A 14,084-nucleotide genomic window follows, 5' to 3' on the forward strand; every position below is an offset into this window, starting at 1 on the left:
TCTCAATGTTCCTGTAAATATCACTTTAGACAGCACGAAAGAAACAAAATCCAATCAAAGCTTCTTTTAATACGCAATCTTTGATTCTGCAATTTCATTAAAATGCACACATTTACAATACCTTATCCCGCATTCTGCACAATTCTCGAGGTCTTATTTGCAAACCTAAATTCCACCATCTTTTCTTCTGCAAACAATTTGTTTTCATAAGGTACTTCATAAAAGTCTCTGAGAAAGTTAAATTATTAGTGCAAAAATTATGTTTACAAAAAAAACAGCATATGATTTTTTTTAGTCTACTGGATGGCATTAAATTCCAAAGAAATGAGTGCTATAGTTCCTTACAAGCAATCCCTTTTATAAAAAAGTTTAACCCCACATATATTGTCTTATCAACAATATTATCTTAAAATTATATAAGTGATAAAAATCTCTGGGAATTTCTCTAATCCTGAAAGAAATGCTATTTTGAAAAGTTTGTTTTCTTGATTTTGCCTCTTTAGGAAGTTTTCTCTTCAAAATATATCACAAGCTAATTTTGTCTGCTTTTTTTACCTTTTAACTATTTTGTCTTCTGTCCCATTACGAGGTTGTTCAAATGATGGAATCATTTAAAACTTTTATTGACAAATACCAAATGCAAGCAAAAAAATTATCGGCCATATTAAATTTGGCATAAGTTTTGGTGGCTGTCTAACTAAAAAAAAACACTTGTTTGTTTTATGAAAATTTCTGGAATTATTTTTCTCGGATAAGCTATCAATACAAATGCTGTTTTCAGGAATGTATTCATTTCCGCATTTAACAAAAATTACAGCAAGTTAAAATTATTTAAAGACTATAAAATTTTTTTAACAACTACGTTGATATTTTTGCCTCATGTTCTGATTTTACTAGTTTTTTTTGCAAACTCATTGTTCATGACATTAACACAGTCACTATGTTACTATTTGATTGAGCTGAGGCAGTCTAAGGTTTATCATTTTTTGTTTCTTTTTTGTTCTAGTGCCCCCCAGTGAAAACAATCCACTAACTATAGGTTTTTGTGATTTTCTGGGCTAGCCACTTTAAATATTTATTATTAATGTATCGCTAATGCATATATGGAATTATTACATCATAAAAGTAATGCTATTATTGGGCACACCACATTAATTTCATGTGATAGGATATACGTAAATTTAATTTAAAAGAGAATGATGGAAATATTGAAATTTTAATCCAATAATGTAATTTAAACAATGGCTCTTAAAAAAATCTCAACTCCATACCTGATTTTTACATAATAAACTTATATGTGTGAAATTTGTCACTAACTCATTTTTTGTTGATGGCAACAATATTTACATATGTCCTATATGCTGCAATACCTTATACTAATAAAGATATTGTTGATGACTTTTTTTCCATCAATGTTTTCCCAGTTGAAGTTTTGGTCATCATTTTGTCAATGGTTTCAAAAAGACTGCCTGTTAGATTTTTATTTCATTTTCTGCTAATTTTAGATTTGTTCTGCTTACAAAATGCAACAACAGCTAACAAAAAAAAACAGAAAATGGAAGAGGTGAAATTTTTTGCGAGATGATAATCCACTAGAAATTCCCAACATCAATATATTTTGTAGAATTTATTTTTGGCTTTTAGGGTCAAATTCATATAATTCGAGATTTATAACTGAACAACTAGTAAAATTAAAACATTTGAGTCAAAAACGGCAAATGTAGTTGTTAAAAAAAAGTTTATATCCTTTTAATGTTTTTAACTGGCTAGAACATTATTCTGTACAAAAATGGCGAGGTAAACATTTTCTTAACATCGAATAGGGGATTTAAGAATTTTAAAACAAAAGGTTTTGTTTTTTTAACATGTTTATATATATTCTATTCATCTATTTCTTCATCTCTCACTCTCCTTGATTTCGCTGACCCGATCATTGTCCTCTATGTCCTTCAAAATTTGTGATAAATCAACTGAATACTCATTATTTTCTGGGTAATCATCAAAATACTCTGTATTTTCTGAGTAGGTAACCTTTTCTACATGGCATGATACATGGTGACTCATTAGCATGATATATGGTGACTCATTTTTCTAGATATACATGACCAACAGTTACTTTCCAAAATGTTCCAGAAGTTCGTGGTGCCAAAGAATTTGACTCACTTGCTTCAACCTCTTGACTTAATGCCTAATGGGCTGTTTAAGAAATGTAAACAGCAGCCTTTAGAGATTATTTCGCAAACACAATAACAAAGAAGCTTGAATCAGATTCCTACTCTTATCTTTGTCAAAGTAGTAGCAGTAAAAGATGCTTCTTCTAAAACGCATTAATTTCGTGCAACCATGATGCATTTTTTGGGAAAATGGAAATTTTCTATGAACTCTGAGGTTCTCCTGAGTTGTTAATTTTCCTGTAAAAGATAATTTAATGAGAGAAAGAAAGGAATGCTAATTTTAGAAATATACATATTGGAAATTTTATAGTATATATACATGCTTTTTATATAGTCATATTACTTCGAGGTTTATTCAAGCTTGGATTGGGGAATTTTTTATGTTCAGCTTTAGTGAATGCTTTTGATCTGTTTTTACTAAAAAAAAAAAAATTCATGTGTCCATCACATTAAAAAAAATAAAAATAATTAAAAATTCAACATGTCCATTAAAGGTGGATAGAATGATTTTTTTTAAGAGGTAACAATAAAAATCACAGGTTTTCCATAATGAACAAAAAAATCTACACAATCCATGTATTACCATCAGTCTTCACTATTTTTTTGTATTTTTTTAACAAAGCCTTTCAAACAAGAATAATTTTAAAATTTTTAACATTTTTAGTATTATTTTTGGAGCGTGGCAGCGATAATGAGGGGTAGATGTCAGAAGAAATTGACTAATTTACCAAGCATTTGGGGATTGGAGTATGAATTAGAATTTGGATTTTGTGCAGTTGAAAAAATGTCAAAATTCATCTTTATTCAGCTGGCTGTCATTCACCATGTAGATTGTGATCCTGAAATATAAAAAAATGTTTTTTATATAATAAATGGGGCTAAACACAGTTTAGCTCGTGTTAATTGCAGTTTCCAGTTGGGTTGCTAGCTGGTTGGGTGAACTAAAATACAAAAACACTTTATTGAGCTTCAAAATTGGTGCTTTATGAGATTAGGATAGGTGTCACGGGAAGTGTTATTAAATTGGGTACACGCGCAGGAGAGTTTTGTGTCATTTTGCTTGCCCAGCATCCTCACCCTTTTTTGCCAAATATCACTTTATATTAACATCACAAAGTCGTTAAATGAAATACATTTTTCTTTCTAATATTGTGTTTTTTCTGGAAACATTAGCAATTAATATCTTATATTTACTATTTTTTTCAAATATTTTGTTAAGCTAGATGCAGTTCAGTTCGTAATTTTCAATTGAAAACTTGTTTTCTCACAATAATTTCCTCACATTCTAAATTTATACAAAAGTATCCCTTAAAACTTGCTAGATTCTGGTAGGGAAAAGTCCTACATTTTTTTCCCAGGGTACACGACGTTCATGGCAGCATGTCCTGTATATCTTTTCTCTGGTTTCCCACGGCTATAAGTCGGTAATCTAATTGCACGGAGGGTTATTCCACATTTGATCCATTATAATTCTAATAGACAATTGTAAAATGACGCAACAGCCATATAAATAAAAAACAAATCAACATAAATGTGACCTAATGTTTTAACATTGATTTATTATGGTGTTTCATTTCTTTCTTAAATCTTTATAAACATCCATTTTACCCCCTTTTTTAACACTAAGTCATGTCCGACCATCTGGCCATAAAAAAGTCCGGTCAAGGCCAGATCGTGCACATTGCGCACATGTAAACAAAGATGGCGGATGATCTTAAATTAATTATCCAAGAGCTTTTTGATATCAATGCCATTAGATTCGGAGAGTTCAAATTGAAAAGTGGAATTCTTTCTCCTATATACTTTAATCTACGCGTTATTATTGGATACCCGAACTTACTCCGTCGTATCAGTGAACTATTGTATAATGCAGCAAAATCGGCAGGTAAGCCATACCCGGAATCTGAGCAACTGAACATAACATTTTGTAAACTCTATAAATCCAGGTGTAGGTATTATTTTCATTATAATAGGCTTCCGCAAAATAAAAATAGAAGATCTCTCCCTAAAATAGATTTTGTATGGTAATCTACTTGTCCGAAAACAGAGACTGTCTCCCTTGGAGAATTTTTGAATTTTTCAGTCATAAGAGTACCTTAATTATATAATTGAGCCTTGATAAGGTTTTCACTTCACAACAGAACATTTTTAAACTTTCTTGAACATTCTTGACATTCTGCACTTATGCAAATTATGCGAGTGTTGAATATGAAGGTTTTGAAGTGGACGTTGTAGAGTCCATTTAACGTAGGAAATAGTTGCTATGGTTTAATGTCATTGGTTGCAAAATAAAGTCCATCTATCCCAAAGTTATGAATCCATGTTTGATTAGGGAACAGCTGAACACACTCTTTTAACCAATAGATGCAGATAGATACAGATTTTACTATATCTGCCATACAAGCAATACAACCCTCAAGGATGCGGCTGAAGGAACCCTGTGATTTCCTGATTGATGAAAATTGTGAGGCTTATCCTACAATACCACACCGGAACGCTGAAGAAGAGAAAATATTTTCGATCTTACGAAAGAAAACGCGTTTCAGGCCTAAGTTGGATCCTGAAGAAACTCTTGAAGTATTCTCTTTTATTGCTAGTTTCTCACATAAACTAGCAATAAAATCACAAATTAAAAATCACAAATTAAAATTCCGAACAATGTTCTTACAGCTGCAAAATGTGCTGCATATCAATACAAGTTGCAGCTTCCATCAAAAAGTACATGAACAGTGTTTATATTTCCACTTAAAAATAATATTTCATGTATATACACAGTTTGATATTGAGTTTCATTTCAACATCTGATTGTTCTACCTTAGACAAGATTTTCCTGCTAACTTTTTTTTCCTGCTTTTTCTGTATTAGGTCACCCTTAGCCTTTCCACACACAAAGAAGCTGGTCGCTAAGAACTTCTGATGTTGTGAGTGTTTTGTGTTCTTCACCCTCTTCCTTCACAGATTGTCAAACTGACAATCTGTGCATCTGTGTCAAACTCGCTTCCTCTGTATTGACGTTGCATTTATCGATGGAAGACTTACCAAATTCTAAAATGTGACAGCAAGATTTTGAGAATTTCGCTTAGGAAAAGTATTTTTAGCCAATCAGAAGTCTCAAATTCGTAATCCCCCCCCCAGGGCGAACCAAGGTCACGCCTCACAATGTCTCTATTCTAAGGATAGAGACTCAGTGAGTCTATTCTGTCTGGTTTATTAGTTTTAGTTTTTATTTTTTTAAAAAAAATCATATTGGTGCCATTTAGGGCAAAAACAACAAAATTTGATCCAAAAATAGGATTATTTGAATTTTTTTCCAAAAATAATCTATAATGTTTGTGCAGATTTAATTTTGGTTTTGAAATTAGCTAAAAATAAGTTTCTTTGCATCCCTGTCAATTTTCGTCGTCTCATTAAGTTACTTACTAACCATGCTAGAAAGTGAATTTTTTGGATTTTAAAAAAAAATAATAATGGTGTTATAATAATAATTTTTCTCAAAAAAATATTACATTTTTCTTTAAATGGGTTAAAATGTAAGAAGAGATAAATCTACAAATTTTATGTGGACCCATATACAGCACAGAAAACCTGGTTTCAAAATTAGCTAAAAATATGTTTTTTCACCTTTTCTTAAAAATTTTTGTTTCTGTTTTATGACCTATATCATATAGTCCTATTTAGGCCAGATTTTTAGTGGCTTTAAAAAGCTCAGCGGAAGAGAGACAAAAAAGTGATGAAGGTTGAGAAGGCCAAAAATGTTTCTTATTATCATAGTGGAGACAATTGCGATAATAAAATTACGCCAATTGTGTCCAATGTGGTACTTTGTATTTGATGATGTCATTAAGTCTTAGATTATCATATGTTTCCAAACCTGAACGCTAAAATGGTGGAACATAAACTGAAACAAAAAAGTCTAGTAAACGATTTACCATATTTTTTGGTATATAACCCGCAGGTTATATGATTTTCACAACTTCCACTGTTGGTGCAGGTTATAATGTGGTGCGGGTTATATGATGAGTTTCATTTTTTCAGTTATTTATTTTTAGTTTATACATTTACTGGTGCAATTAAGTCATGGTTTTCTTTTTGTGCATTGTTTTTCGTTTATTTGTAGTACTAACACAAATTCATAAAGTTGCGCAGAATGAAACAAAGCAGACATTGTGCAACTCCGATAGTATATGTGGTGGTCTGGGAAGAAAGTAGGGTACAGAAAAGATTAAAATAATTGCATGCGTGACCCCTTACTTAAACCTATGTGATTTAATTTTTTTCACACAGTGAAATTGCTTTATATTTCTATTGCTTGCCTCTCTAAAATACAATTCTGGAGATGATTTTTTCTTTTGTGTTGAATGGATTTCTAATATATTTATATCTTTGAAATCACATTGAGCACATTGAAATGATTTGCTTCTGGTAATAAAGCAGTATAGCAGGTATTATTTTTAGGTGTTATTGACATGTATTTCACAACCTAGTGCCCAGGACAAATATTGAAAAATCTTAAAAGTAAACGTATAGATGATTTTTTTTATCTTTGCTACCTTCAAGCAACAGGTGACTATTGAAAAATGAAAAATACAATTAAAAATACAATAAGACACATGCTACTATCTCCTCCCCATTGGTGCAATGTATTTCACATTGTGATTGCTGAGTTATAAATGGATAACAAAATTAGAGAAAGCATTAGATGTTCCGTACATCGCTGTTACAGACAATCCATGATAATTATTTTGTTGTTTATTTCGACAATCAGAGACAAGGAAGTTAAGACTGAGAGAGTCGCTAGCTCAGACACTCAGTTCTCGTGTTTGAGGTTCACAAGTTTAAACATCCCCCACTTGTCTCCAGCATGAAAAAAAAATAATGACGCAGAACTAAAAAACAAATGAAAAAAACCAACCACACGCACATGTGATTCGGGTAATTAAAAATACGCTGAATGTTTTTCTTAACACGATGCAGGTTATACAAAGGTGCATGTAAGGTAAATCACTGATTGAAATTTTATGTGGGTTATACGAAGGTGCGGTCTATCCGATAGCATCTGGTTTGTAACTCCCTAAAAAAGCTGAGCTACAGGTTATACAATGTGCCGGTTATATACCGGAAAATACGGTAGATGGGTAAAATTACTTGACACATAAAGAAATTGTTAAATCATGGCTGGAATTATTAATAAGAATATTTGAAGAAAAAGCCATAACCCATGAGTCAGCGAATGGAAAACAATCAATCAAGTTTATCATTGTACAATGTCCTCTTGACATTGTTGTGAGCAAATCAGAGAAAAAGACAGTTTTGTTCTTATCCAATTAACTACTTTATTTTCCACAACATTTCTCTTTATTTTGTCAAACAATGTTTCCTCTTTTAGTGTGGTAATCCCGTTAGATGCACCTTTCATCTGAGCAATATCATTAACTCATCACTGTACATACGTGTTACTCTGCATTATGTTTTTAACTGATTACCATTTTATTACCCGTTCTCCTTCACTAACAGCTGCAAGAGCTGAATGGAGAAAGCTTTGATAATTTTTTAAACGCACTCTATAATAAAGTTTAGGGCAGGAAAGGACAGGGTAAAATCTTAATGTCGAATTGATGCTTAGTGACATTTTCTAATTTAATCCCTCGTATGCTCAGGATAAAAAATATTTTTTTACTTATTTAATTTTTTTTTATATTTCAAGGTGCAGAATTTAACTTGACATGTGGGGTTCCTTATACTGCGTTACCATTGGCAACCTGTATGTCACTTGATCATGATATTCCCATGGTGATTCGACGTCGAGAAGCAAAGGATTATGGGACTCGTCAAATGATTGAAGGCGTTTATCAGGACCATGATGTTTGCCTTGTTGTTGAGGATGTCGTCACAAGTGGTGGAAGTGTGTTGGAAACTGCTCAAGAGTTAAACAGAGTGAATCTTATTTGCAAAGGTAAAAAACGTTCTATGTTTTATATTCACTGATTGCACATTTTGACAGATTTGTTCTCAAATTTTTAAGAAGCAGTGCAAACAGGGTAAGAGGTGAAAGTGGAAGTGATAACCCTATTTATCGATAAATGATATTTTTTGACAAAGTAAATAAAGCAAAATTTGGAGGCTAGGCACCTATTTACACGAGTTACTTCAAACCCTCCACCTTTATACTGCGTTTACACTGAAGCAAATTTATACGGACAGACTTTTCCGAATTCGTAATAGTTACTGACTTTAATCTGTATAAATTTTCAAAGGTAAACTGACAAAAAATAAAATGCATCATCCTAATGTTAATACGAATGTGATAATTTTTTAAAAATTGAATGTTTTAGTTCGTGAGTGTAAATAGATAATAACAAAAAAAATATTTCCGTTTTCAAGTATTACGTTTTTGTTTGAAGTCAGATACATTTTTTTAAATCCTCAACGCTCAAGTGTAAACACAGTGTAAAATTCTTAGTGCAGTCAAAGTTTAAACTGAAGTTTTTCCTCTAAACTTCTCTAGGTTCTCTTGTTAAGACAAAAAAACAGTTTTTTGCGTAGATTACGGACAGTAGATTATTCCGTGCGAATATTAATCAACTTAAGTAAAGTGACCACAGTCGTAGTATTGCTTTCCCTTGTCTTCACCTTTGTCTGGAAATGTCCACTGTATAAGTGACATGATAATAAGTGTATGTTGACCTCACAACATGAGTGGTATCTTTTCTGGATTGTGCTTGAAAATCCTGGAACTATCGTCTAAACCGTCGTGTTTATAGATAAAGTGCGCTGAAAAGAATAGATCGATTAACTGCTATTTTTCTATCGTAGATGCTGTTGTCCTGTTAGACAGAGGACAAGGTGGAAAGGAAAGACTAAAGGAGCATGGAATAAACCTACATGGTATTCTTGAAATGCATCGAGTTTTAGACGTTCTGCTCGAACTTGGAAAGATAGATAAAGTCATGTTCGACCGTGTGCATCAATTCCTCTCTGAAAATCAATTTCAACCAAAGGGTGAAGAGAAAAAAGAAGTACTCCAGAAGAAGAATTTAGAATATAAAGATCGTATTGCTTTCACTAAGAATACTGTTGCTAAGCGCATCCTTGAAGTGATGGAGAGAAAACAAACAAATTTATGTTTCTCGGCAGACGTAACCTCCTCCGCAGAGGTGTTGCGTCTGGCAGACCTGATTGGACCGCACGTCTGCATCGTGAAAACACACGTTGACATATTAACTGATTTTTCGGAAAAATTTGTAGCCAGCTTGACTGCGTTAGCGAAAAAACACGACTTTGTAATATTTGAAGATAGAAAGTTCGCAGATATTGGTAGTACTGTGAGAAACCAGTATTCGCAAGGTTTATACAAGATAAAAGACTGGGCTCAGTTGACAAATGCGCATGGTGTGCCGGGAGATGGTGTGGTAAAGGGTTTAAGAGAAGCATCGGGTGATTGTGACCGTGCATGCCTACTTATTGCTCAAATGAGTTCATCTGGTGCTTTAACAAACCAAGGCTATTCTCAAAGCATCGTTGCCATGGCCAAAGAAAACGACGATTTCGTTATTGGATTCATCTCGACGACGGCTGTTTGTGATGACCCAAAATACTTGCACATGACGCCTGGGGTTAACCTAAACGTTAGTGGAGATTCGCTTGGTCAGCAGTATTTAACACCGGATGAGGTTGTTGGAAAACGTAACTCTGACGTCATCATAGTTGGACGTGGGATTTTCCAATCATCTGATCCAGTAGCAAGTGCTATCAAATACAAAGAGGCCGGTTATAAGGCTTACTTGACACGTGTGAAAGGAGTGTAAAACACTGTTCTGCCAGACGCTACAAATTTGAACTTTTCTGTATCGTTGTTGTGTTTTTAATTTTTTAGAATAGCTTTATGTCAGAAATTTTGCGAGCAGAAATTTTGTGCAAATTTTGCGATCTCGTTCACAAAATTAAACCGATAAATTTTTTTTGCCTAACTCGCGAAAATTTCAATTGTTTATTCACGAAATTAATTTTCATGAAAAAAGTACTTGAAGTTAACAGCTCAAATGCACGGTAGTTTCTTGTTATAATTTGTTGTCAAAATAGAAAGTTGTTCTAACGCTTTTGTAAATACAACTTTTAAGGTCACATTTAGCTACGAAAAATTAGGTTAGATATTTCAGTACCGCGCTTTTGTCGAAAATGTGGGATACATTTTATTTTGAACTTATCTGACTTATTTCAATCGTGAAAATGTTTTCTTAATGTAAATTTGTCAAAATTAATATGCTATCAAAACAGGCAACCTCGTCCACAGGACCTGTTAGGTTGCAAAACAGGTTATCGCCGTCTCTGACAAAGTCTAAATTCAGGAATTCAACAACTGTGGTAATAGTGAAAACATTTTTTTACTCTACTTTATCAAGCTGATCTAAAACCATGTCATATTAAATTTCAAGTCATTTTAATTTTTACTAAAATTTTGAGAAATAACTTTAGCAGAAAGTACGGTCTTTTACATTACTGAAACCAAACTGCCCGACATCATTTTGCAAATTTGATTTCATTTAGTTACGGGAAAATATTTTCGCAAATAAAATATTTACCCGCGGAATAGTTGAATTTGTTCAATTTTCGAGAAATCTCTAAAACTTAGCGAATGGCGCGATTCCCGAAAATTTCCGTTTGTCAATATTTCTGAATTATTTTTTCATTCGAAAAAAGAAAATTTTGAAACGGATTTCATTGTTTACATGTTTAGTGTGTTAACAAGTTATATGTTATTATTAGCTAACAGATCATTCAGATGTGCAAATATATTTTCAATTAGTGTTGCCTTAGCTTTTTAAATACCAATCGGCCATTGTTTTTCCTTGTTGTTTGTTGCCGTACAAACGAGTATATCGCAAGTGAAGCTTAAAAAAGTATACCTTGATTGTACAAATTTCGCGGGTAATAAATTTAGCGCTTTTCTTAGATTCACTGCATATTTTGAAGTACCCGCGTAAACTATTACCTGCAAAAAAATCAAAAATTGTCAATAATATTTATCTCGAAAGTGAAAAAGAGGATAATGTCATTCAGCGGAAGAAAAGAATGAAACGCAATCGCCAAAAATCCCATTAAACAAAGAGTCATTATAGTGTATAATTCTGTAAAAGTTTTATTGAAAAAACACGGCTCTTCACGTCATTCGCAAAAATTCTTACCCACGATTTTTTTTTTCACCCATGAATTTATTTACCCTCGAAACTTAAGTACCATTAGAGTAAAAATATATGCTAGGAGTCCTGGAACAAAGTTTTTATGTAACTCGTTCTCAGCGCATTTTGCCTTTTTGGTGAATTTGATGCGCCGTTATATTGGCTCAGGGGTTACAAAATCCTGGGGACGAGGTGTTTTACGTTTTCAAAAATTATTGTGCTGTTTTTGTATATAGATGTAATTTTTTGTATTTAGTATGTAACTTCTCATGAAACAATTTTGGTATTACTCATAAAACAAATGATAATTTAGAATGGTAAAGTGCACTTGTCAGCGGTGTTGCGTATAGAAAAGAGTGAACTTTCCTTTAATCCTTTTTAAGTCAAGTGGAATTTCACACAACTCGAAATTAACCAACCTTTTTTATAACTTTCGAATCACTCAGCGTATCAGAAAGGCAACTGCTCGTCCATTTATAGTTACTGCGCGGGAAAAGACTTTCATAAATAAGACACTTGCTTAGTTTCTGATATTTATTAATTCGTAGACATTCTATTAAAACTCTACAAGTATAAAAAGTTGTGTCGCAATATTAAATTTTCAATATTAGCTTCCTAAAATATTGGTAACAAATACGAGAATTTTTTGAAGATTTATATTTTTTTGTGCTGATTTTTTCTTTCTTTATTGACTTGCTATATTTGGAACGCAAATGTTGAAGCCACTTGCTATGCAAACAATTGTAATTTCAAAGTATGTCTAATAAACAAGAGGCAGTTGTATTTATTTTTCTAATCATGATAATTTATTTATTTAGAAAGCACTCGGAGAATCTGAATAAAGTTAGAACAAAAACTCTACTGAACGAGTCACAAAATGGCGTTTGCAGATAAACCACAAGAATTAATGATGGAAGATGGCGACTACTATGGCATTATACAATGCCCAAGTGTTGGACTATACTACAGTGAAACAAGTTCGTACCAGTACAATCTACTAGCAGTTGGTTTGTTTAACATTTTCTTTTCAATACCAACCTTCATCTTCAACTTTTTAATTTTGCTGACTTTCATAAAACAGACCAATCTTCGCAAACTTGGCAACACCATTTTAATAAGTTTATCGCTGTGTGATCTACTAAGCGGGATGATAGCACAGCCAGTATTGGTATCTCTGATTGCTATTTTACTGACCAAAAAACCAACGGAAATCCCCTGCGACCTCGTCACTTCGTCCAGCGTTCTTGGGTACACTTTGGCATGTATATCCTTGTTAACGGTCTCGTTTATATCACTTGAAAGATATCTTGCCATTTTCCATCCATTCTTATACGAACGAAGTGTCACAAAAAGATGGTTATACACTGGTTGCGCTTCTATATGGGTTGTATCTATTGTAATGATGCCTGCTTTGTTGTTGGTTAAAATTTTACACGTATATTTTTTCTGGGTCAATGCTATCTTGATTACATTCACATATGTCTGGAATACGTTCATCTATGTGAGAATTACAACACGAGCAAATGAGCTACGACGCGAGCAAAGAACCTTGCAATCCCGTTTTGGTGCACCTAAGGCGCCCGGATGCAATCAATCAAAAGCCACCAAAGTCGCCGGTTCAATCATTCTAGCGTTACTTTTGTGTTATTTACCCCAAGTTGCAGTGTCAGTATGGCAGTTGATTAAGAAAAGTCGTTTTTTGTACGAGTATTGCGAGTATTGGACAATGACCTTTGGACTTTTGAATCCCGGCTTGAATCCAATATTTTATTGTTACTACAATTCACAAATTCGAAAAGAGTTATTTCTGCTTCTTGGTTTTTCACCACATAACGTGAGTCCAGCTAACTCGAATAGCACCACACCACAAATTTTACCACATAGAATGGTTAACGACACAAAGAAAAAAAGAAGCGCAACGTCTATAACATTCGCTGATTAAAACTATTAAATTTAATTTTCAACACTTTGTTTATCCTTAATATTTTTGACACACCAAACTAAGAATTGAGGAACTCTTAAGCCCATGTAAAACCAGCGTAAATTTAATACTAATATTATTTTTGTTGTTGTTGTTGTTGCTGTTGTTGTTTCCGTTCTTGTTGTTTTTGTTTGTTTGCTTGTTGTTGTTGTTCTTAGTTTTTTGTTGTTGTTTTTAAAACCACACAAGAAGATTTTAACATATCATCTGTACATTGCTGTTTTTATTTTGTATATATGTAAGTAATAATCTAACCTCACTGAAGAGGAACACAAGTGTTTGCTGACCTGAGGTTCAGTTGTTTCATAAATATAAAACTACACACAAACATTTTATGTGCAATGTATATAAATTATTATATGGCATACGAAAGGAAAGAATCAATGTTTGAGGTTTGGCCTCCAATTCTTCAGTCTTTTATTCTCCAATTCACCCACTTTTCCGATCGCGAATTTCACTATCTTTTTTACAGATGTCTGTACCAAGACATTCCCTTTGGTTGTTGTTTAGGGATGTACAAAGATAAAAATAAAAACAGGATTAAGAAGCGTTGTAAAATCGGCAGTATTGATCTGCCATGAGAGAAGAAACTGTTATATAAAAAAGTGATCCCCTGAGGACAAGTCTGAAGGTAAACCAGATCTTCAACCTCTTCCCCAGGGCTCTTTTCTCTTTCTGACAATCTCGGACGGCGAGAAGAAATAGTCCTTGCGACGAGATTGCCAGATCATGTGTTGGGCTTAAAAAAACTTT

At 33.1% G+C, this 14,084-nt stretch overlaps 2 protein-coding genes across 2 annotated transcripts; both read left to right on the forward strand.

Annotated features, from left to right (window-relative positions):
- Positions 1-3,831: 3,831 nt before the first annotated feature.
- LOC130644780 (uridine 5'-monophosphate synthase-like) lies at positions 3,832-10,981 on the forward strand. The gene is made up of 3 exons (XM_057450511.1): positions 3,832-4,059; positions 7,879-8,127; positions 8,988-10,981. The coding sequence occupies exons 1-3, from the start codon at positions 3,876-3,878 to the stop codon at positions 9,977-9,979; spliced, it is 1,425 nt and encodes a 474-aa protein (XP_057306494.1). The 5' UTR covers positions 3,832-3,875; the 3' UTR covers positions 9,980-10,981.
- A 933-nt stretch (positions 10,982-11,914) lies between these two features.
- On the forward strand, positions 11,915-13,736 carry LOC130644781 (histamine H2 receptor-like). The gene has a single exon (XM_057450512.1). It carries the CDS (start codon positions 12,228-12,230, stop codon positions 13,290-13,292), a length of 1,065 nt encoding a protein of 354 aa, XP_057306495.1. The 5' UTR covers positions 11,915-12,227; the 3' UTR covers positions 13,293-13,736.
- The last annotated feature ends 348 nt before the right edge of the window (positions 13,737-14,084 follow it).

This window comes from Hydractinia symbiolongicarpus, chromosome 5 (genome assembly GCF_029227915.1).
Source record: "Hydractinia symbiolongicarpus strain clone_291-10 chromosome 5, HSymV2.1, whole genome shotgun sequence".
NCBI classification, from domain to species: Eukaryota; Metazoa; Cnidaria; class Hydrozoa; order Anthoathecata; family Hydractiniidae; genus Hydractinia; species Hydractinia symbiolongicarpus.

Bases quoted from the DNA above. Each gene is read 5' to 3' on its own strand.
- LOC130644781 (XM_057450512.1), top strand. From the start codon at position 12,228: ATGGCGTTTGCAGATAAACCACAAGAATTAATGATGGAAGATGGCGAC.
- LOC130644780 (XM_057450511.1), top strand. From the start codon at position 3,876: ATGGCGGATGATCTTAAATTAATTATCCAAGAGCTTTTTGATATCAAT. The intron at 4,060-7,878 runs GTAAGCCATACC...TTATATTTCAAG, and splicing joins TAATGCAGCAAAATCGGCAG to GTGCAGAATTTAACTTGACA. The intron at 8,128-8,987 runs GTAAAAAACGTT...TTTCTATCGTAG, and splicing joins AGTGAATCTTATTTGCAAAG to ATGCTGTTGTCCTGTTAGAC.